The sequence below is a fragment of the Syngnathoides biaculeatus genome, chromosome 10 (assembly GCF_019802595.1).
Source record: "Syngnathoides biaculeatus isolate LvHL_M chromosome 10, ASM1980259v1, whole genome shotgun sequence".
In the NCBI taxonomy this organism is placed as follows: Eukaryota; Metazoa; Chordata; class Actinopteri; order Syngnathiformes; family Syngnathidae; genus Syngnathoides; species Syngnathoides biaculeatus.
The window spans coordinates 11,981,577-12,006,563 of NC_084649.1; the positions used below are offsets into that span (position 1 = coordinate 11,981,577).

The 24,987-nt window shown below is 42.8% G+C and overlaps 1 protein-coding gene across 2 annotated transcripts in view; it reads left to right on the forward strand.

Moving 5' to 3' along the window:
* srgap2 (SLIT-ROBO Rho GTPase activating protein 2) overlaps positions 1 to 24,987 on the forward strand; it is a 68,376-nt gene that overhangs the window by 14,786 nt on the left and 28,603 nt on the right. For both annotated transcript variants that reach the window (XM_061831913.1, XM_061831914.1), the window contains exon 2: positions 20,762 to 20,954. In XM_061831913.1, the coding sequence (XP_061687897.1) occupies positions 20,762 to 20,954 (193 nt within the window). The remainder of the gene's footprint in view (positions 1 to 20,761; positions 20,955 to 24,987) is intronic.

Consider the following 24,987-nt stretch of genomic DNA (forward strand, 5'->3'; position numbering starts at 1 on the left):
CTATCGATGGACATTGCACTACATTTCCTTGACTGTGTGTCTTCATTTGAAAGGGAGACAACGTTAAAATGACGTTGGCCACTGCTGCTACATTGGTAGCATGACTTACTTGTAATAGTGTTTCTATAACACTAAATGCTATCGGTTTGTTGTTTTATTTCTTTGAGTCTACAATTAACTAAAATCAAAGATAGGCTCTCAATTTAGCTGTCAATTATAAATTGTGCTTGATCCCAGTCGCCTCTGAATCTTCAGCTGTCTGAAGTACCTTGCTGCGGTTCTATCTGTCAGTGCATTTGGTAGCGGTGATGGATGGTCAGTTTATTCTTTTCCAAAGGGAGTTTTTCAGGCAAAGTGTCAGCAACGCTGCTGAAGACCAAACCAGCTAAGCGTAAATCAAATTATAGGTACTAAATGAGGCCAGAGAGGGTGATTTCATTGATCTACAACTATCAGGTCAGATTGACAGTTTCAACTAATATGGCACGAATCTATTTATTTATTTAAGTTGCAAACTTCCATTTTAAATCTGAACAGTTTTCGCTTAGTGCTGCACTCAATCATACTTTGCATAATTTTGACTTTAAAAGTAGGCCTATGAGAATCTTTAGCTAACCAACCAGTATAATAGGTGCATTTGCACAACTGAGATGCACTAGAAAAGCTGTGTATATTTCATTAATACAGTCACTCACATTTGAAAAATGTACGGGTGTGGTCAGTCATGCCCGCAGATCTAAAGTTACGTTTATGATCCCCCAGTCATGCCCACAGATATAAAGTTGCGGGTGCGTGTTCTGTTTGTAATTATGAGTGTACCCCTTTAAGAGCGGAGGGGGGGCAGTGCCAGGTAAACTAAGAAGTGCAGGTATGCTGAGCACCAGCTCATTGTTAGAGACCGTGTGCTTTCGTGTTAAAAACAAACACCCAAAAAAACCCGTCAAGCTGTGGTTTACTGCACTGCATCAGTTTTCACGTGTGCTAAGAGTGTGCACAGTTGCGCAGTGGTGCAGCTTAGAGGGAACATTGCAAGACTACACAAAATAAGCGACATCTTTCAATATCTATGTATTACTACTCGTAACAAATTTTACGCGTGTGATTTTTCGTGCTCGACTGTAGATTTGGGAGTGCGATGGCGCACGGGCAGATACGTGCCCATCATATCAGAGTGACTGTTAATACCCCAAAATTTACGCGCGTGATTTTTCGTGCTCGACTGTAGATTTGCGAGTGCGATGACGCACGGGCAGATACGCGCCCGTCATATCAGTGACTGTTAATACCCCCAAAAAAACTTTAGAAAACCTATACAGATTTACTACTGAATCTCATTATTTTGAGAAATAATGATACTCAATTTTGTGTACTTTGTTGAAACTATAGATAGCAAACATTTAAATTGCTTCTGATTGAGTTCCTCTGTGTCCATAATACCACTACCAACTAAGGTTTGGCTCATGGTCTTCAGTGAACTAGATTTCAAACTCTTTCTCTCTGACACCCTCAGTCTTTTATCTTTGCTTCCATCATAAAGTATGCATAATTCATGTTCTTTACCCCAGAGTTATTTTATGTTGGTAAACAGTGCAGTGTGATTTGGTCTGACACTCTTGTTTGCCACTGCTGAGTTTTGCATTTGTGGAAGTTGTTTATCACAAAGTTAAATAAATTGTTTACTCCCCACAAAATACCAAATGTACTACTTGGATAAAACTCCATCTACAATAGTCCAGTGTAGTCTATTTTGAATCATGGGGGCAGTCTCTTTGTCTAAATAATAGCCTTACTGATATGAATGAAAAACTTCAATCGTTTTGTACAAAGCCATTTTCATTCCAGCGGTTTTATCACACGTGCCATTGGGAGGTCTGTCGTAGCTATGCACAGGCTGATTTGTTTGAACTTATGATTATTAGTTGTGCAAAACAATAGAAAATAGAAACATTCCAAGAGAGGAAAAATGGAAGCACATGGTTGGTTTTTTTTTCAGTCCTTGCACGCGATAATCTGTCGTGTTTTGCCTCCGCAAAAAACTGCATACATGCATAACATTAATGAACAATTACAATTTGTATCTTATTCCATCATCCCTTTTGTTGTTTACATGAGTAATTATGCTTTGTTTCTCAATAACTGGACCACATGATACCAATACATCATTATTATGCAGCAGAGCAGACTGAATCCACCCCCGCCCCTCTCTCTTTCTCCCCCCCTCCATCCACGTTTCACCAACCCCACCACAGTGGAAGGTAGGGACCATGTCCCTGCCTGTGCTGTGGGACTCTCCTCTCAGATTATGGCCTTCGCCTCTCCGATCACTCTCCCTCTGGTACCGACCGCCCCCTTCTACCCCTTCAACATTCCGCCTCAGTTCGTGTGTTTCAAACCGAGTGAAAATTGGGACATCCCTCCCCTTTCTACATGCAAACACATACTCATTCCTGCTGTGCAGTGGCATACGTGTGGCAGGAGTTGTTTGAGCTGAAGGTGACATACAGTATTTGATGTATATCTCATCAACCACAATACTAGGTGGACTGCTGCAATTCCAGTTCCCAAATATACAGTGATGTGAATGTATTTTCCCCCTTCCCGATTTCTATTTTTATTTTGTTTTTGGCATGTTTGTCTGACATAAATCTTTCCCATCATCAGATACATTTAAATGGGAGTTAAAGACAATGGAAGTACAGGAAAATTGAGTACTTAAATGAAGAATACACCCACCCCCGTGTACAGGTGCATGCCTCAAGTGGAGTCCTTTTCAGAGGTAACTTGACAATTGGGATGATGGTGAAGAACGCAATGTTGGATGGGCACTGCCCTTTGGCACAAAGAACTTTCCCGTCAATCACCTCATATCATGGATGACGGCATAGTCAAGAGGCAGGAGTGTTTTCCTGGACCTCCCCCTTAATCACTCATTTTCCCCGAATCATTCTGATCCCACTCCCTCTCTGTCTTCAATCTCTTTCTCAGAGAGGACAGTGTTTGGTGTGGTAGGTAGCCATCTCTAACACACAGATGTATGCACACAGCCACGTTCTGTGTTCAAAGGTTGCAGTGGGTGTCAGCAGACTGAATGTGTGTGTTTGTGTGTGCGACCCTTGTCATGCTGTAGTGGTCTTCCCACTTAGGAATGTGGTGGCGAGACTTTCCCCACTGCTGCAGTCTAGCTATTTAATTGATTGTAATCTCGGTGTAATACAGCCAGAACCACATGACAAAGCAGCTATTTTTACCCATGATTGTGCGATTAGATGAGGTTGCATCAAAGATTTTTACAATTAGGTGACTACATGTTGACTGAAATGCACTTAAAACTGCCTTTACCTTTGTTAAAATCAATTTTTTTTTGTGTGTGTTTATACTGTGCAGGGAAGGGGGATGGTTAAATTAGCCATCGGTGACCTTGTGCAGAGGTCTGCTGAACGCACTGTTGACACACTTAATAGATTTTTCCGGTGATTTCAATGCAGTTGAAGTATGTGAGGTGGGATAAAGAGTGGCACACTGCAAGCGACGGGGCGGAAAACAAAATTAAATTTCACCAAGGTAGGAGCTATGTCATGATTCTTGATCCTTAGGGTATTTTAACAAACGTGCCACAGACCTGGATGCTTAATGCGGAGGAACTGTTTTAAATTGTGAAGATCATTGCCCCCCACCTCGAAAAGAACTTAAAGCACACAAAAATGGCTGTGATTGAACTAGATTAACGGTTTCAAAATGGCCAGTGTGGGGTCCTGATCTCAATCCAACGGAAAGTCTTTGAGGGGAGGTGAAATCTGCCATTGGGGAAAAGAACTCTGAGAATGATAGAGATCATGAACACGTTGCAAAGAAAGAGTGGGAGAAAATACCACCAGAGAAGTGTGAAAACCTTACACGAACTGACATGAAATGTTTGGAAGGTCTCATCACTGCCAAAGGGTGTGCAACCCACTACGTATTAAAGAGGGGTGCCAACATTGAAGCACATGCTGTTTTCTATCTTCTTTTTTGAAATTTCAACATCTAAATTAGGACTACAGTGTTCTTTGTTAAATGATTTTGGACCTCTAATTAAAAGGTCTTGATTTGGTATATTTCCATTTATTTGTGAAGGTTTACAGGTGATTCAAAAATTCAAGGTGCCAATAATGGTGAGCATGAATGCATGTCAAATAAACTGGATAAACAAGATGAAGCTACATCCTCCAAAATGCTTGCCTTTCAAATAAGATAGTATGTTGTGAAATTAATTAGATTCTATTGATTGAAAATATTTGAAAAATCTAAACATTTTGCTATATTTTATCAAAATACGGTAGTAATGTACGAATGATGATAAAGTTTATTTGCTCAACTGTTAGGAGTACCAGACATGACTTGTTCACAAAGATTAATTGAAAGTTTTAATTAGAGCAGAGGACAGTATTGAAGAAAACATTTTATTTCTTTTCTAAATTTGATCATTTAGCATATATTTTTTTTTAATTTTCTGATCATCAACAGCAGGCTTACTTGAACAACACTTTTCAATACCAAGTCAAATGGTTGTGAGCCCGAATTCTGAATCGACAGGAAATGTACGCCACTAGATTGGGAAGAAATGCCAAAATATAAATACCACAGTGCTGATGTTTTTCCCAATTTCAGTGTCCAATAATGTATTACTTATTTTCTGCAATCTACTTTTCAGACATGAATGATCCATATTATTCCTAAATGAATATTTTGCAGTTAATGAGCTGAGGCATGCCAAAAAGCTTTTGTTTAAAGTAAATGAGAAACAAATTGAACATTAATGCTGTTTTCTGCACTGTGGCTTGGGGCCCAAGTTGGCATGCGTAACGCTGCTATTGTTTCGCCGTACAACACGCTGACACTTACTGCCCATTGTTTTTCCAGCGTCTTTGTCAGCCATAATGGTCAGGAGGGCTTACAGTATGTGTGAGTCATGTCCCTGCCTGTATCCCTCTCCATTGTGTCGTGCTTTCGCTGTGGAAGACAATGATGTCTACTGTCCCCCTGGTGCCATAGCTCACACACACTACATGGTCCATATGCACGCCGCATAGCTGGCTGGCCTCAGCCCAACTTCTATGGCACAGAGGCCATTTTGAGGTCATGAATTCTTGTCTTGTCTTTGGTACTAAAGGGAGAATGTGTCTGATTTCTAGCAGAGGCAGAGAGCAAAAGAAAGACAACAGATGAATTTTTTTATGTGGGTTTTCTTTGCTGAAGGGGTATTGAGGGTAGTGTGGGGGTGGGGGCAGCTAGCTATTGCCTGAAGTGAACAAGCGAGGAGTGTACGCCTGATGTCTGTGAGCTTGGAGAGTCGGAACAGCGGGAGTCTCCCAGATCAAAGAGGCTTCCTCTTTGGATAAGAAAGAAGGCTCGACCGACGGAGAAAAACACTGGCTGCGAGAGATAAAGCAAAAAAAAAAAAAAAAACATGAAAGCCTTTTGTAGTTTCTCATTCGAACAATAAACTCTACTAATAACTGACTCACCGGTCTACTTTACCTTGTTTTTGTCTCCTATTTATGTGGCTGTGAAGTATCTTTGAACAGGTGTTGGCCAAAACTCTCCCTTCCAGTTTGCTATGACCTTTGACCTTTTCTAATCATGACCACGAACAGACGTCGACTGCGGCCAGAAACATGCCACATACTCAATTATTAAGTGTGACACACTGCCTTCTAAATGAACTCTTTACAGCATCCCATTACAAACACACAATTCCTTACGGGAAAAATTACATTCACACCACTCAGAGACAACGATACTAACCTTGTACTGTACTTCCTCTCTTCAAAACAAGCACAGATTTTGTTATTGGGTCAGAGACTCATTTTGTAAAAGGTGTTCATATTTTGAACCAAGATTTTGTACGTACACATCAAAATGCTACTTCCCGTTTTGACACTTTCATATTCATGATTATTTAGCAATAAGTAGTATCTGACTGCCACATAAAATGACACCATAGCTTTCCAGACCAGTGTAGTATAACCTCTCAAGTCAAACACAATTTCTTTTTGGGTACCTGGAATTAACTGTGAGATTTCTTTGGACTTAGAAATAATTCTTCCCTAGTGAAATAATGAAAATGTACGACTTTTAGCTTGTTGCGCCAAGGTTTGCCATACCGAGTCACCTGTATGATTTGTTTGCCACATTTTTCTTTTTATTTAGTTTTTTTGTTTGTTTGTTGTTTTGTTTTACTGGTACAACCAATTACCTTTTCCAGTTTTGGAACCATCAATGGTTGTATTTGAGGCATTGGCCAAGAAAAGTTTTAAAATTAAATTGAGATAATTTGTTCCATGAAACCACTCATGTCAAACTCTAGGCCCAGGGGCCATATCCGGCCCGCCACATGAATTTATGTGACCCGCAAAAGCAAATCCAGTTTGTCAACTTCCATGGTTCTCGGGAAAATCTGGAGCAAAATTTCAAATTGTCATATTCCATAAATGATAAGGTGATATAACGAGCCTATTTGAATTACAAAACATGAAAAATAGTTGAAAAACTCACTACCCTTAATTTCTGATTCCAAAAATACTTCATAAATTGATGTAAATATGATGAAGCGATTAAATATTTTTAGGGTTTCACAGTCATAATGGCCCTCTGAGGGAAACCAAAACTAGTGTAGCCCTCGACAAAAATTAGTTTGACAACCCTGCACTAAACAGTTACACTCATAAAACATGAATTGTAAAAGTAACATTTTAAGCAAAATTAGAGCATTTCTTAACTGTCATTCCAGTGTAAAATGAAATCTACCAGTGTAAAAACATTTCTTTTATTCTCGTCAATTTTTTGTCAACCACATGTCACTCAACCTCTATTACAACAATGTCTTTTCTAATTGTGGTTGCTATCATTTTGCTGTTTGCCATTATGCGCACTTGATGGTGGTTCAATGTCTTGGTATTTGTTTGAGTCTAGAGTAATATCCTCAGGGCATTTAATAGATCGCAACAGGACTGTCCTGTTTGTCTTAGAACTTTTAACTCTCATCCAAGCAGGCTTTATCAGTTCATGCAACAAGGCTTAGGGTGCACTAGCTCGGGAGTTATATGTTGATTGAAATCCAAACTCTGCTAATTCACTGGATTGTAACGGCTACCTTTTCGCCAATGCTGCAGGTCTCTTTTCTGACTCTACTGTCTCATTATGAATAAAATTTGTCTTGTGCATGGCCCAAAAAAAATAATCACCAAGAGACCTCTTTCTATACTATTGTCTTTGCTGTGTCTTGTTCTGACTGATGTGTTCGATGTGGCGTGGTTTTCAGCGTTTTCCACAGTAGTAATTTGAAAACGAAAACTGCCCCAAACTGAGGCTAAGAGAGCAGAGCCAAAACTGTACTGTGCAGCCCATAACAGCATACCTTGTAATATACGATTCCTAACACGAGCAGTGTCTGTTGACCTTCCATCTCCTCTTAAATCCAGAGCAGCGATCATGTTTGTCAGCACCAGGCAGCTCAGTGTATGTGTATATGCATTTTTGTGATGCTGTGATTACACCAAGCATGTGAAAGCATTCCTTCTTTACTCACTTACACTGATCCAGCATTAATAATTCAGTTCCATATTGCAGAATAAAAAGCGGCAGGACTACTTTTTCCCTTCATTCTTCTTTGTAGGTCTTTCCCATTGTCTTGTCTGCTATTACAGCTGTCTGTCCAGAATCTGTTGCACCTTTCAGCCCTCCTTGCACTTCCTGTATTCCCAAGACTTACTTTATGTTTTTATAGGGATTTCATTCCTGGTGTGTCCACTCCCTTTCAGCCCCGCTTTCTTTTTAAGTCTTTTCAGGGTCATGTAGAAGGGCTGTGGATCTGGAGCTGGGAGGAAAGGGCGTGCCCGCCTACGGTAGAGTGCCCTATTGTGTTGCACCAATTGAGACATGTCCTGTCGCTGATACAGGACACACACATGATGTGTGGAGCCTCCGACTTGCTGTTGTTCCACTTGGTCTTCAGCTAAATGGTGCTTTTTTTTTTTTTTTTTTTTTGGTATCAAACCGTCCATCACCAGGTGCCGATAGCTTTGTTAGTGGTCAAGGCACATGATGCGCTAGCCTTCCATGGCGTCAGGAGGAATACCATGTTTTGTTTTGTATTGTTTTTTAATCTGGAATTTTTCCTGAAGCAGATTACCAGCAACACTCATCCTTAGGTCAAAGTGGATTATTTAGTAGGGAGCTGACTCTTAATGCAGCTTCTGGTTCACACAGACTTTTCACTGAGTTGACAGTTCATTGAATCAGGGAGACTTTTCCCAGAGTGAGTGCAGCAGTTAAAATGAATAGTAGTGGGCGTGTTGCTAATTACTGCATCTGTCACAGGGTGAAATATAATGCAGGATCCAGTTTGGATGCCACATCCCTGAGTTGTTATACTTAAAAGAAGTCAGAATGAAAGGTTGCCAAGCAGGTTAGATTTATTTGATGAAAAATGGTTATTATGTTCCAAGTTATGTTTTATTATGCCTCTTTATTAATCACTGCATCATCAGTTTGTCTCAACCCTTAAATTCTGCCGGAACATTTACTCTTCATCTTCAGACAATCCTCAACTTCTAACTTGGACATGCATTTTCTGTTCTAACGTGATGTACCTTAGTGCACAAAGCAAGGTCTCTCAAGGTATGCCCGGATGTATTTCGTGTGGAAGAACTGAAAGGCCCGACTTCAACCTTCTTACAATGCAAATGTTATTCTGGAAGAATGGACAAAAATGTACTGTATTTCCAAAGGCCAGGGGTTGTTTTCCATTTTCAGTTCAGTATGTGGAATGGTTAGGTGTCTTTAAACTTTTGTGTATTTGGATATGCATCAAACGACTGGCTTTAAGATGACATTTTTATTGAACTGTAGAAGATATGTTGCCAATTGTTGTAAGAACATGCATGTTGTTACCCAAGGAATGATGACATTTAAGATGCCGGGACAATCATGCGGGTGGTATGTCAGGACTGCAAAGGGGGAATGGTTGTTATGCAAGAGGAGTCAAAACAATGGCATGTATGTGTTTGTAAGCTTTAGCAGGGCAAAGGCTGTTTTCACCGTGCAAGGTCATTCTGAGAATCACCTGAGGTGAGTGTTAGTCACCCTGCATCAGTTTACAAACTGAAGGAGTGTTTATTTCTCCCGCCTCATTAGCATTGCGGAGAGGGGGAGCAAGGGGAGATGTTGCTCAAGGCAAACTCGAGTCTTGTGGATTGTGGAAACATGAGAAATGATATATTAATTGAAGCGATGTATTGTGGGGAGTGAGCTCCTTGTCTTACACCAGCCGTCATGTAAATTTGGTACTTGTAATTGTCAGTTTAAATAGGATGAACTTTATCTTAAATCTACGCCCTTGACCAATTTCTTGGTGAAGACCATCTCTGATGGTGTATAAAACCATGTTCTCTTGCAAATGGTTGCATTCTAATAACATGGTTGTCATTTGTAAGAAATTTTACTGCACAACAGTAATACATTAAACATATAAAATTCTGAAAATAAATATAAATAAGTAAAAGTAAATATTAAATGCACATTTTCAATGATTTTATTTATTAAGGGGGTAGAAATATTAAGTCATCTTGCCCTGTGTGAAAACGCAATCTTTACTTTGGTTGATATTTAGATTTGTTTTTCATCTATCCATCTTTTTTCTTTGCCGCTTATCTTCACAAGGGTCACTTCAGTGCTGGAACCTATCCCAGCTGTCAACGGGCAGGAGGCAGGGTGCACTCTGAATGGTTGCCAGCCAATCTCAGGGCACATGGAGAAAGACAAGAGTCACACTCCCAATCACACCTAGGGGCTATTTAGAGTGTCCAATTAATGTTGCATGTTTTTGTGATGTGGGAGGAAACTGGAGTGCCTGGAGAAAACCCACGCAGGCACAAGGAGAATATGCAAACTCCACACAGGAAGGGCAGAGATTGAACCCTGGTCCTCAGAACTGTGAGGCCAATGCTTTACTGCTGTTTTGTTTTGTTTTGTTTTTTTTTGTATCCGTGCTGAGGTGCTGAGTTCTAGTCTTTCCTTCGAGCCTTTTCATGCAGCTTGGCGCACTTTCCCCTTCCCCGCTTTTAATTGCACCACTTCCAAATATGCTTGGTTGCTCGGTGGGATCTGCATGGAGCGGGGGATTTGAGGAGAATTTTCACTCAAATGCTGAATCTGATAATCATCAGAGCATTTTTGTTTTATAGTGGTGGTGCATTTGAACGTTTAGCTCTAGCCACAAACTACCCAGGTCTGTCATTGTCGTCCACAACATAACATTTTCAATTCAACATACAGTACATAAGGTAGGGCTGGTATTTTCTCATATGCTTGTCATATCTGTATCTTGCAAGCTAATCTAAAAGGACTGACATAAAAAACTGTTACTGGTAGACAATAGGATGGTATTGTATTGGATAGGTGGCATGACAACTCCCGTTTTATGACTTGTACGGAATTGTACACTTATTTAAAAAAAAATTTATACATATCTCATGTTATGTTTTACATACGTATATGTTACATTTTTTCAACACATCTTATCCATTTAGTTCTTGTAGGTTGCTGTTGTATCTCTACAGTTGTTGGTGATTCATTGTTAGCACCTTGGGGATTAGGTAAACTGTATGTTGGACTTTTCCTTAAAACAGGAGGAACAACTATTTTCTTTGTATATACGCACATGCACAGTCCAATGCCTGTAAAGGAATTTTTAGCTGAAAAACAGCAAAAGACATGTTAAGTGTCAGGAAAAAAAAATGTACTGGTATTCCCTTCACTCATTGTCTTCCCATGGCATGCAGATAAGGATCACCTCTTGACAGCCATCGGCAGATAAGGCCCTGTGGGTCTCGCTGCCTCTCACTCTATCCTCTGTCGTCCTTTCCAACCTCATGTCCCTCACCGCTGTGATAAGAGTTTTCCCCCATATGGGTACACACTATTTGTGTTATCACATGCACATTCATGTGCGTGCAGTCTTCCGTCTGAACGATCCTGTTCTTCAAACTGTCGGCTTATAGATGGAGATGTTTACTTGTATAGTGTTATATTCAGACAGATGATAATTTCCTCAATCATCTTGTTGCTGACTAATCAATTTCCGCAGGAAGTAAAATACAGTGGGGAGTAAACATGGAAAATTACTATTTAATCTACAGAGAGAGGCTTTCACTCATTCAGTGGAAAGATGATAAATGTAAAACTGCTAAGTGGAGATAGGACTGACCCTTTGCCCGCAAACCGATGAGTCTGCACTTGAATGGCGTCTGCTCCCATCACTACTTTCATTTAGTCGCATCTCTAATAGATGATCACTGGGATGCTTGATGCAGAGAAGGTTGAGGCTGACACGGATGGACGCACACACACGCACATATACACACAGTGAGACACGCAGACACACTCACCGGGCCTCTTCCCATGCTTGTGTTGTGGATTAGTCAAATCCCCTGACTAGCTGCTAAGCTGATTAAGGAGGGTGTTATGCACTGGCCATTTGGAAACATTGGAAAGAGTACATGCATATACACATACACGTGTGCTCACACATAGCTCGGTTTAGTATTGTCTCCCCTGCCGATACAGGATAGCATAAGCTATATACTGTATGAGATTGTGGGCAGGTTTGACCAGGATTCCATACTTCTAACCTTTCTAAACAGATCATTGCACTAATCACTGTTTGGTTTGCATCCCATTCGCAACGTGTGTCTGTGTATGTGTGTGTGAGCGTGACAGAGAAAGAGCCTGTTGGAAGCAATTGAAGCCCAGATGGCTTTGTCCATCAGGGCCAGGAAACAGAGGTGACACCAGGTGGATGGTCATGTGAACAAAATGGAACATCGTTTGGGTTCTCATTTTTTCAATAATTATCCACCCGTTAAACTGTGGGATGGACATTTTACCAAGAAAAGCAAATTTATATACTGCATTTTATTCACAAGGTAATTCAATATGCTTTCCGTGATTAGGCAGGCAGCAGTAAGCACAGTGGCACAAATACACTGTGGGAATGGGGCAATAGTGGCTCTACTGCACATTATATTCAGTGACTATAGCTTGGTTACTAAATTTTCCCTGGTCGCCTCTATAGCTCTACCAAAAACAGGCACACACACATCACACATGATCTCGCTCTAAACAACACATCTCAGCAAGATGTATACTCACTCATTCACTCACTCACTCACTCACTCACTCACTCAACCACCCACCTATGTGTCAGATCCACATCCAACAATACCTGTGCACAACAGCGGTCAATTCTGGAACTTATTGAAGTTGGGGGCGTTTTGAGTTGCAACCAGACACTACCATTCTATCCATCCCGTCTATTGTTTCTCGGTCTGTCAAATCTAGGTTCCACTATACAGTACATGTAAATTAATTATTTTTCCATGAAAAAGCCCTTTCTCAGTCTCGTTTTTGTCTTTCTATAATTTGAGGTGTCACAAAAGCAAAGTCACTGTCTAGCTTGACATTTTTCTTTTCACAAAGAGCTCATTTTTTCCCACGTTTTGGTTAGAAATCAGTGTATTTGGTAAAACTAACCCATGTTGTACGACTGATTAGTTAAAGTTGGAAAAGCTAGAAGCAAACCTTTTATGGTGAAAAAACACTATACTCTTATTTTTTGCTAGGTTCTGTGCTTATTGTCACAGAACACAATATTCCATGGGTTTTAAAAGATCAGTCAAAATGCTGCCAAACAGCTATTAATATCATGAACTGCTCTTAAAACGGATGGCAGTGAATGAGTTGAAAAGTTTTTTTCTAGTTCAATTTATAGGTGGTAGTGTTGTCAAAACCGTTCCCATAGTTGCAAAAATGGCCAAAGGCATCATAATTTGCATGCTCTACCAGTCCAACACATGCGTGAGCAGCTGTTTGTGCTCCTGGTCTTATCCAAAAGTGTGTTCTGTATGCTACTCAGTGAAAATGACTTGTATTTGAGTATAGAATCTGTGTTATCTGAGAAATTTTTTACCACTGCTCACAGAAAATGTACACGCTTCAGATGTGTCAAGCCGCTATATTGAGTGGCAACTGCATAACAGGTCTGTTTTCTACCATTCTTGGATGAATTAAACTGTTTTAAAATGTTCCACTTTGAGACCAATTTTTAAATTTAAAATTTTAGATCTCCAAAGTGTAGTGTTAATAGGTGCCCATTATTCTGTTAAATGGACAACTTTTAACAATCTTTCATTTGCCCATTCCTATTTACACAGAAAATTGGCCAACAAAGTGTGGGATAGTGAACATAATACTGTGAGGTCCAATGTTATTTAAAGGTTGTATATGTATTAAAGAAAGCCCTCCCCCCATACGCCACCTCAGCATAGTGGGTTAGTGGAGCAGCCAGGCATTGTAAGTGGGTGAGCAGCAAGTTAACTTTTGATAAGGAGCCCTTTTCATTATGCATAGCAAACCCCCTATCCCCAACCCAAAACCCCTCTTCGCTAGTGTAAGAGAGGAATCAGAGCATGCAATGGCACAGGAGAGTGGCCAGTGTCATGTGGTGCTTTTTTTTTTTTTAAGGCGTACTGTACATTCAGGCAGCTGCAATAGTCCTGCCTGGGCTGAAATTGATCTGAAACTAGGTTATTTTGTTCTTGGTGTTTTATACCAGTTGGTTGACACGAGAGACTGACCTCTTCCTAGTAGCACTGTGACCTCTTGACCCCCTGACCTGTAGTAAGATCTCTGGGAAGGAACCCTGACAAGGAGCCCAGATGGTTTCAAGCCTGGCCCATGGAAGCATCAACCCATATCTTAGTGCAAACATCTCATCTTCCACTGCTGAATGACTCCTGCCACCTTTGAAAGGGTTAATCACTTCCTGGATTGGTCACCAAGGTGAAAAGAAACACAGCGGAATTTATTCCTGCTGATCGCACACCCGCTTCTCTCTCTTACTCTTACTCACTCTTTGTCATCTCACCCAGCCTCCTCATTCTGTGTTTTGAAACTTTTACTCAAGGTTTACAGCAATGTATAGTTCAAATTTGAGGATCAAGATCTTGCAAATTAATCACTATTTGGAAACGATGCTGAGAGGCAGTTTCTGAAATTATGTTCCCACCATCCATTTAACGTTCCCTCGGTCATCAGTGGTGCAATGTAATTGTGCATGAGGAGTGTTTGTGGTTCTGAAAAATTAATCCTTTGTTTCCGTGTCGAGTGAAAGTATTCCCTTTGTTCTCAGTTCTCCATTACAAAAAGGCGTAATTAACAAAAGCACCAAAAAATACAGATTGTAACATCTGAAATTCCCCTTTTTCTTGTTTTTCTTGGTCGTAGCACACACAAAAATTCCCACTTCTCCATTGTCCTGCTCTTTGCTTCTCATATAGTTCTTAGGTCTGTTTTGGTTTGGACACTTTGGCAAGTTTTCCATGTCTAGAAGTCACCACACTTGTTAACTTGATAACTAAGCCAACACTGTGTTTCCTAAAGTTAGTGGGATTTGGGCGACACGGTACATTCCTTTTAACCGTTGTGCGTGCGTGCGTGCGTGCATGTTCCCAGAGGAAATAAGTAGACCCAAGAAAAAGACATTGGCTAGAATCTTTCCATTCCAACAATACTTTCCTCTCCAACACATACTGTACTGTAATTCTATCTTCTCCTACACTCCCCCTCCTCACATACTGGCGTTTGTGTGTGTGTGTGTGTGTGTGTGTGTGTGTGTGTGTTGTGTGTGTGTGTGTGTGTGTGGTGTGTGTGTGTGTGGTGTGTGTGTGTGTGTGTGGTGTGTGTCGGTGTGTGTTTGTGGGTGCCGTCCACTCATAAACTAATGCGAAGTAGTATAAGTAATGCTTGTCTGAAACGAATAGATTCCACCCTACTGAAGAATCCTTTTACGAAACACTACCTGCAACCTTAGGCTACCGTCCCATTCAGCTGCCTTGAAATCACATCCAAAAGGTGAAAGGATTTTTTTTTTATACTCGCATGGGCAGCGACCGCGCTCATGTCACTGTGGCTATCCTGCATGCAGTTTGCTTATATAATGGACCTTTCCAACTAGCAATCTTCAGCTCCGCCCCCCTTAGCTACTGTTGCCATGCCCCACAATCTTCCAAAATAGCGACTGAACGTAATAGGTTTGAACTGGGCCCCTTGTAACCTAGCAGGATATCTTTTGTCAGAAATGCATGTTCCCCAAGCACAACTGAGGACCATTTTTACATTAACATTAACATTAACTTTTCAAAACGCACGCTACTGACAAACAGTGTTGTTTGTGGGACATGGCTGCAGGAGGGGCGGGACAAGCCAGGGGTTAAGACAACGCGGCTATCTGATTGGCTGTTATTGTACGAGTGATTAACATGTCAGAAGGGTCCATTGAGGGGAAACCCACCTGGGCTGTTTAGGAAAATGCTGCAGTTCTCCAATTCAGGGGTGTAGCTATGGCTGGTGTTGGCTAGGACACCACAGGTTGCAGTTTTCTCTACATTTTATGGCGAGGTCCGATAGCTGTTTTTACTCTCCGAAACAGCGAACAAAGCCACAACAGTGGCTACCGTGAAAGATTCCCTGGTAAAACAAATTTACTTTGCTGATATGATGGGTTTTATTATATTGGAAAATTGATCAAGAAGGTGGTGGCGTACGTGTTTTGCATTTTAAAGATGAAGGTATTGAGGAACCAAGGGGAAAGCTGACAACATTATCACATATCACGATGTCAATATGTGCCATATGCACATCAAGTGCCGCATAAGGGCCACAATTGTAATGTAATGGTAATGTGATGCAATGGGGACACAGGAGTATAAAGAGGCCTTTACCCTGGATTCATAAAGTACATGTACACACAGTATACATTCCCCCTTCAACCGGCAAATCCAAAATTTTATATTTTCCCTCCCTGATTAGTGACTGACACCACTTCTGTCAGCTTTTCTTTACGTCTTATCAATTGGACCCACATACTTGGACAACCTTGTCCTCTGTACACATGCTTCCTGTAGTTGTTTTAATATAACCCTCCCATGTGTTCCCTGTGGGCAATGAACTGCTCCCACGGACTTCCTGTCTTTCTGTCCGCTCTTCCTGCGCAATGAAGACTCGGTTAACATATATTTCGCTGTCACTCTTTCTCCTTAATTCTTTAATTTGCTAGAGGAAAATAGCACATGTTGGTATGACGTTGGGCAAGATGGCGAATCCAGGGTAAGTATTTATAAGTATATAAATCAGGTTTCAAAGGTTGAATAATATGGGTCACCTCTCAGCTCTCAATTGAGGTGGGCATGTCCAATGGATGCCCCAAAACAAATCAAGCATACTGAGGGGATGATAGTTGACATTATTTATGGGATTATCCAGAGAAAACCCACACAGACACTGAGAGAACATGCAAACTTTGTGTTTTCGCCAGGTACTCCAATGTCCTCCCACATGCAAAAGATGTGTAGTTGGTTTACTAAAGAGTCTTAATTCCCTGTTGGTGGGAATGTGAGTGCGAACGTCTGTTTATATGTGCCCTACGATGGTTATTTAAGAATGAGCTCAAATTTATTCCTTTGTAAAGAACTGTAATATCACATCAACAATTGGAATTTGAACGACAGTCCCCTTCAGGCATCTCTTCCACACATGAATGATTTTCACAGTATGACACAGCATTGACTGTTCAATCGAAACGTGTACGTGAAATTTATTGGTGCCCGTGACTTGATCTGTTGCGCCACATGATCTGTGGTGGAAGATGTAGGGCAACATCACTTGGAATGAACTACATTGTCACTCAAGATGGATGTTTGCAAAGATGCTCACAGTCCTGAGTGAGGTTACTACAATATTAGATAGGGGTTTGCAGGACTTAATCTCTTAAAATGTATTGTCACAACAGTGGAACAAGCCTACTAAAGCTTTCTTAGCACTGTCTGTGAGTGAGAGGACATACGTAACAGCTAGAAGTCCATTTTTATCTTACATTTACATCATGCTTGTGAACACTGAATGTGCCACACTTTTGAGACATCAGATGGAAAACATATATAACTTCTGGAAGCAGGAAATTTGTGTTTTAAAATCCACTCACACAGGGTCCAAATTGGCTTAGTGTCGCATTGCTATCAGAATGTGTGTGTTGGGTTCAAGTCCAGGGTGCCTTCTAGTATAAGGAATGCTTGAGGCAGCAAATGTCTTTTTTTTTTTTTTTTTGTTTATTTTTTTAGCCACTTCAATGCAGCCATCACTTCTATGCTAATGCAAAATAACTTTCTATTTCCTAAAAACAGGCGTGTACTCTATATAGGGCATTTTGGTTCAGTTCACTTATTTATTGTATTTCTAAACTAACAAGTTGTGAAGGTACCTCGGAAATGAGTCCATGAATTAATACTATTTGGTGAAAGCCTTGAGCTTGATGCACTACAGTTGACAGATTGCTTATCAGAGAAGGGAATCCTTTTTCTCAGTGCCGTGTTAGGAAGAGAATGACATCCATTCTGGGCTACACCCAGCGTGTTCATGTGACAGGCCCTTTGGCAGGGACTTTATTTGCCTCAAATTTTGTAACCACACGCTAGCATGAGGCATGTCTGATTGATTTGAGGCAGCAGCGTTAAGTCTCAGACTTTAGGAACTAGTTAAATCTTTGCCAAAGACAATAGACCATCATTCAGCTCAACGTTAATGTTCAAGTCCCATAAAGTCAGCATTCTATCCCTTTAGAAATGAATGAAAAAAAATTGATTGTATATAGTTTTTGGACTCTAGAACCATGCTCAAGCTAATGCTGCAACAAAAATCTAGTTTTATTTTCATAACCCTTTTAGTGGCCCGTAATAAACTCATAAATAATGTACCATCAACTGGTTTGTTGGGTAAAGTTTTTGACAGTCAAAAGGACTGCACTATACAATCTTCTTTGCAGACTTCCAGTAATATGGTCTTTAGTAGACCTTGCTCGATTATTCCAAATATTCTACCCTGTGCTGTTCACAATACTGGTGGACAAGAAGAGCATCTACAAAGTAGAATCTCAGATCCAGTTTGCAAGACCTGCTCTCATCTGCCTGGAAAATGTGACGGCTTTTTGGAGGGGGTGGAGGCACTGCATTCCACTTCACATCCCACTTCTTTCTGGCTGAGGGGATGATGACCATTACAGGGGGACGGCATCAACCTGAACTGTGAGGGTCTCAACTCAACTCTTTTGTAACACGGCTCTACGTGGACAAAGATGAAAAGACTGCCTTTTTAACGCGCAAGAAAATTAATCTTAACAGCCATCATCCACAGCGGGTAGTGTACAGAGCTCACGGTTCCCAGTGGTTGAGTCATAAAGCCATAGAGTTTGGAAATATTCTGCTTTTAGAAATGTGTTTCTGGCCTTGGATGAAATTCAGCCCCTTCAAACTTGCTTTATAAAAACCTGGGAGCCCTGTGGGAGACCTTCACTGGTCTGCATTTGCACTCGAACCTCTGAAGTCAAAGAAAAGCTGTACCCGTGATGCTGGTTGAACTGAAGTTGTTCTAATTTCAAAACAAAATATCCCAAAAGAAATATTGTAAAGAGTCTGGGTCAAACTGTTGCCATTGAAACCATTTAATAAAGACACAGGAACCTTTGAAGTAACATTGTAACATTCTATAATAACCCTATAAAAGCAAAACAGTACAGTAATACTGTAAATTTTACTGTAGAAGTGGTCATAATGTTTCTTGTCCCTCCTTAACCTGTCCCTCACCGATGACCACATGACCGCGGTCTGTTCATAAGAGTGCTGCTTTTCAGTTGTGATCATTGTGCCGTGTGGTATGCGTCCTGCGACATTTAATTACAAGGCTGTCACCTTGTGGTTTTGTGGTTGCAGTCACAAGAGGCAAGACGTAGACTCCATCCCAGTCTTTGAAGGCGCTTTGCAGTGTGCAAATTACTCACAAATTGGCACACACACAGGACTGTAACGCATGTTGTCAAAATAAATACCCACTACAGGTCATTGACTTAGATGCTGACTTTGTGTGTGTTTGTTTGTGTTGCACGGGTTGGTCGGACAGTATTTGGGTGGGTTCAGGACAGTGTGAGAGAGGGACTGTAGATGAGGTGTGTCTGCTCAGACACCTTTTGAGAGTCTGTTTCTCTCTGTGGTAATAAGGAACTGCAGTCTCAGCTCTAAAGCACAAAGGCAGCATCAAAGAGGCTCTTGGCTCAGCTGACGAGGGTCTCTGCCAGAACTGCCTGCAAATGTGTGCTTCAGTCTGTCCTTGTGTGTCAGGGAACTTCATGCTGAACAGAAGCCAGGATGGAGGGCAGAACACTTTGCTCACTCCACACCCAACATTATAGAGGTAGGGCAGCTGTGGTACCCCTAGCCATGACTGAACAGCCCAGCTTGCGCGTATTTGGTTTTTGTTTCTCCGGTCTCTACAAGGATGCACGTGCAGCATGCACACACACTGTTGGCAGGCAACTTCGAGAGCATAGCATTAATCTGTCAGCTGTCAGCACTGATCCATTTATCATTAATGTGTGTGTGTGTGGGGGGGGGGGGGGGTAGGTGAGAGAGGGAGCGTGTCTGTGCACGTGAGCGTGTGCATGTGGCAACTTGCCTCCTGTAACAAAGCTGCCTTACACTCATTCCAGAGCAGTTTTTCTTGGTGATTAAATATATCAACTGAGTTCAGTCTATTAATTAAAGACCAGACTGGGGGCAGCATTGAAGAGAAGATGGGTGGGAGGCAGAGGAGGAAATGGAAAAAGATAAGCTATGATAAGCAGTCACCTCTAGAAATCTGTACGTGTAAAAAAAAAAAACAGTAGGGTTATATAAAGATACATAACGGTATAATAGCTTTATGTACTAAATGTACTGTTATGTATGTGTGTATCATAAGGTGCATGAAAATTAATAAATATCCATATCTAACGTGCCCTCCCCCCCTTACAGAAAATAGTCTAGTCTCTTCAGGTGGCTTCCGATACATGTTCATAACCTTGCACTCATAGTATTTAACAAAACAGTTGGGGCAGGCCCTTTAACACTTTTGATAGTTTATTTGCATTGGTATAGTATAACCCATGACAAGTGTTAAAACATCCATCCATTATCTCAGCCGGTTATCCTCACAAGGGTGGTGGCAGTGTCTGAGCCTATCCCAGGTATCTTCCGCGGAGTACACCCTGAACTAGTTGCCAGCCAGTCAGTTTGTCCTTATCGAGATAAAAGAAAAATTATCCGTACTAAAACGGCAGGTTTTATTTTTTAAGGAACATTGTAAAACATCACATGATGAGTTTGTCATTCAAAATAATAATGGGTCTTAACTTTTAACACATTTACTTGTCTTGTAAATTTTACTGTTTATAAAACAACTTCATTTTGGGGAAACAAATACTATGGGGATCAGGATGTCATACTCCCTCGAATGTCAGTACAAGTACGATTTACTTGACTATGTAATTAGTTTCTTTTACCACCCTTTGTTGAAGCTTTACTTCACTTAGATTAATTATCTAGCTAGAAAGAGCCCCCCCCCCCCAAACAAAAAAAAACAAAAAAACTCAAACACGCCAAGAATTAACTGCTTCTAAATAGCGGTCTGACGCATTACGTTAGTTTGCCAGACAACACAAACAAGTTCTGTGTGATCAAAAATTCAGAATGGAAGCGTTCAGGGACATTTCAATTTCAGGGTTCCACTGTTCAATATATATTGTCTTGCTTTCAGATCATCTTAATAATGTCAACAAACTTGTCTCTCCCAACGTTGCTAGAGATTCGTGCCCAGCTGGTGGAGCAGCTGAAGTGTTTGGACCAGCAGTGTGAGCTGCGGGTGCAGCTGCTCCAGGACCTCCAAGATTTCTTCAGGAAGAAGGCGGAGATTGAGATGGACTACAGCCGCAACATGGAAAAGCTGGCCGAGCGTTTTCTCACCAAGACACGCAGTACCAAGGACCATCTGCTGAAGTATGAAGCAGACACACACTTGGCTTAAAGTCATTCTCTGTTCGTTTTAAATAACACAGATGAAATATGCCCAAAACTAGGGCAACACAAGGAAGTAGGCCTGTCACGATAACTACTTTTTTCGATTTAGCGATTCACTCATTTTTCTGGGCTTGATAAATTGTCATTGTCGTGGTGAGCTACCATGCGGAACAATGAGCTGACCAAGTTGTACGGCTGAGTCATTAGCCGCTAGCGGGCTCATGGAAACCCGGCGGTATGATGCGCTCTTTGTGTCGTTCTTGTCGGTGTTGGTTCCGTCCAACAGTCCACACTCTGGAGACTTTCGCCAGCGCGTAGGTTCATGGAAGACTAACAAGCTAGCCTGCGATCTAACAAGCTCTAGTTGAGTTAAACTGCTCACTCCACAGCCGCGATGTCGTTAACAACATTAGGACTTGGTTCTGCGTTGTTGTTTGTCCTTAATTAACAGAAACGCAGGAATGTTAACTATTAAGCATAACCTCAGTGCTTAACCTCAGAAATTCTCTCTCATTATTTGGCATGAAACAAATGTAAATAATTTTGGTCATCCTGACTGATCTGAACCAGGAGATGTTTAGTCTGATTTGACATCAGACAGTGAGATAAAAAAATGAATCGTGTGTTTTATAGAATATAGAAATGGAAACATCTGCAACTTACCCACAAGGTGTTTTCTCAAGTTTGAAGTGAGCTGTAATATCCAGGTTTGAGTAGTCATAATATAAGAGATGCATGATGAAGTTGTTTTCAACAGTTTAAACAGTTGCGTGGCAGTTTCCCCCCGCCCAAAATTAGTCATTGTGATCGGCCCATCAAGGCTATTTGTGTGGTCATGTGACTGCCTTGTGTCATCTGATTGGTGAATTGGAATCAAATTACGTTAGTAATCCTGTTTGATTGACACAATGCCGGCCCTGTGCAGAAGTCGAATATGGAGTCAGAAAATGGAATCGCATACCCAAGAATGCCCCTACTCGAGCTGTCACCTTATTGTGATGGAGGGGTTTGTGTGTCCCGATGATCCTAGTTAAGTTGTCTGGGGCTTCATACCTCTGGTAGGGTCAACCGTGGCAAACAGGTCCTAGGTGAGGGACCAGACAAAGTACTACTCCAAAACCCCCTACAATGACTACAAAAATTGGATCTTGGTTTTCCTTGCCTCGACGCGGGTCACCGGGGCCCCCCTCTGGATCCAGGCCTAGAGGTGGGGCTCGAAGGCGAGCGCCTGGTGGCCGGGCCTGCACCCATGGGGCTCGGCCGGGCACAGCCCAAAAGGGTTACACGGGTCCCCCTTCCCATGGGCTCACCACCTGTGAGAGGGGCCATAGGGGTCGGGTGCAATATGAGCTGGGCGGTGGCCAAAGCCAGGGACCTTGGCGATCTGATCCCCGGCTACAGAAACTAGCTCTAGGGACATGGAATGTCACCTCTTTGGCAGGGAAGGACCCCAAGTTGGTGTGTGAGGTCGAGAAGTTCTGACTAGATATAGTCGGGACTCGCCTCTACGCACCACTTTGGCTCTGACACCACTCCTCTTGAAAGGGGTTGGACTCTCTTCCACTCTGGAGTTGCCCACGGGGAGAGACGCCGAGCAGGTCTGGGTATACTTATTGCCCCCCGGCTCGAGGCCTGTACGTTGGGGTTTACCCCAGTGGATGAGAGGGTAGCCTCCCTCCCCCTGCAGATAGGAGGCCGGGTCTTGACTGTTGTTTGTGCTTATGTACCAAACAGCAGTGCAGAGTACCCACCCTTTTTGGAGTCCTTAGAGGGAGTGCTGGAGTGGGCCCCCTCTATCGACTCCATCATTCTGCTAGGGGACTTCAATGCCCACGTGAGCAAAGACAGTGAGACCTGGAAGGGCGTGATTGGGAAGAACAGTCCCCCCGATCAGAACTCGAGTGGTGTTGTGTTACTGGACATCTGTGCTCATCACGGATTGTCCATAATAAACACAATGTTCAGGCATAAGGGTGTTCACATGTCCACTTGGCACCAGGACACCCTAGGTTGCAGTACGATGATCAACTTTGTGGTCGTGTCATCGGACTTGTGACCGCATGTCTTGGACACTCGGGTGAAGAGAGGGGTGGAGTTGTCAACTGATCACCACCTGGTGGTGAGTTGGCTCTGATGGTAGGGGAAGATACCGGTCCGACGTGGCAGGCCCCAACGTTTTGTGAGGGTCTGCTGGGAACGGCTGCCAGATTCCCCCGTCAGAAGGAATTTCAACTCCCACCTCTGAAAGAATTTTGCTCATTGTCCCGGAGGACCCCGGGGACATGGTATCCGAGTGGACAATGTTCCGCGACTCCATTGCTGAGGCAGCAGACCGGAGCTGTGGCAGCAACCCATGAACACGTTGGTGGACACCAACAGTGAGGGATGCTGTCAATCTGAAGAAGGAGTCCTATCGGGCATTTCTGGCCTATGGGACTCCCAAGGCAGCTGATAGGTATCGGTTGGCCAAGCAGAATCCAGCTTCAGTGGTTGCTGAGGCAAAAATCAGGGCGTGGGAGGAGTTTGGTGAGGCCATGAGAACGACTTCAGGACGGCTTCGAAGAAATTCTGGTTCCCCATGCGACGTCTCGGGGGTGGTAAGCAGTGCACCGTCAACACTGTGTATAGTGGGGACGGGGCACTGCTGACTTCAGCTCGGGATGTTGTGAGTCGGTGGGGAGAATACTTCGAAAACCTCCTCAATTCCACCAACACACCTTCCAACGAGGAAGCTGAGTCTGGGTCCTCTGAGGCGGGCTCTTCTATGTCTGGGGTTGAGGTCACCGAGGTGGTTAAAAAGCTCCTTGGTGGCAGGGCCCCGGGGATGGATGAGATTCGCCTGGAGTTCCAAAAGGCTCTTGATGTTGTAGCCATGTCCTGGTTGACACGCCTCTGCAACATCGCGTGGACGTCGGGGACAGTGCCTCTGGATTGGCAGACTGGGGTGGTGGTCCCCCTTTTCAATAAGGGTGACCGGAGGGTGTGTTCCAACTATAGAGGGATCACACTCACACAGCCTCCCTGGTAAGATCTACTCAGGGGTACTGGAGAGGAGGGTCCGTCGGGAAGTCGAGTCTCGGATTCAGAAGGAGCAATGTGGATTTCGTGCTGGCCGTGGAACAGTGCACCAGCTCTGCACCCTCAGCAGCATCCTCGAGGGTGCATGGGAATTCGCCCAACCAGTCTACATGTGTTTTGTGGACTCGGAGAAGGCATTCAACCGTGTCCCTCAGGGAGTCCTATGGGGAGTTCTTCGGGAGTATGGGGTACCGAATCCCCTGATACGAGCTGTTCGGTCCCTGTATGACCGCTGTCAAGAATTTGGTCTGCATTGCCGGCAATAAGTCGGACTCGTTTCTGTTGAGCGTTGGACTCCGCCAAGGCTGCCCTTTGTCACCGATTTTGTTCATAACTTTTATGGGCAGAATTTCTAGGCGCAGCCGAGGCGTAGAGAGTGTCCGGTTTGGTGGCCTCAGCATCCCATCTCTGCTCTTTGCAGATGATGTAGTTCTGTTGGCTTCATCAAGCCATGATCTCCAGCTCTCACTGGAGGGATTCGCAGCCGAGTGTGAAGCGACTGGCATGAGAATCAGCACCTCGAAATCCGAGACTATGGTCCTCAGTCGGAAAAGGGTGGCGTATGACATCCTTCCCCAAATGGAGGAGTTCAAGTATCTTGGGGTCTTGTTCATGAGTGAGGGAAGAATGGAGCGAGAGATCGACAGACGGATCGGTACAGCAAATGTAGTGATGCGGAATTTGTATCAGTCCGTTGTGGTAAAGACGGAGCTAAGTTGAAAGGCGAAGCTCTCAATTTACCAGTCAATCTACGTTCCTACCCTCACCTATGGGCATGAACTGTGGGTCGTGACCGAAAGAACCACATCCCGGATACAAGCAGCCAAAATGAGTTTCCTCCGCAGGGTGTCCGGGCTCTCCCTTAGAGATAGGGTGAGAAGCTCGGTCATCCGGGAGGGGGTCAGTGTCGAGCCGCTACTTCTCCGCATTGAGA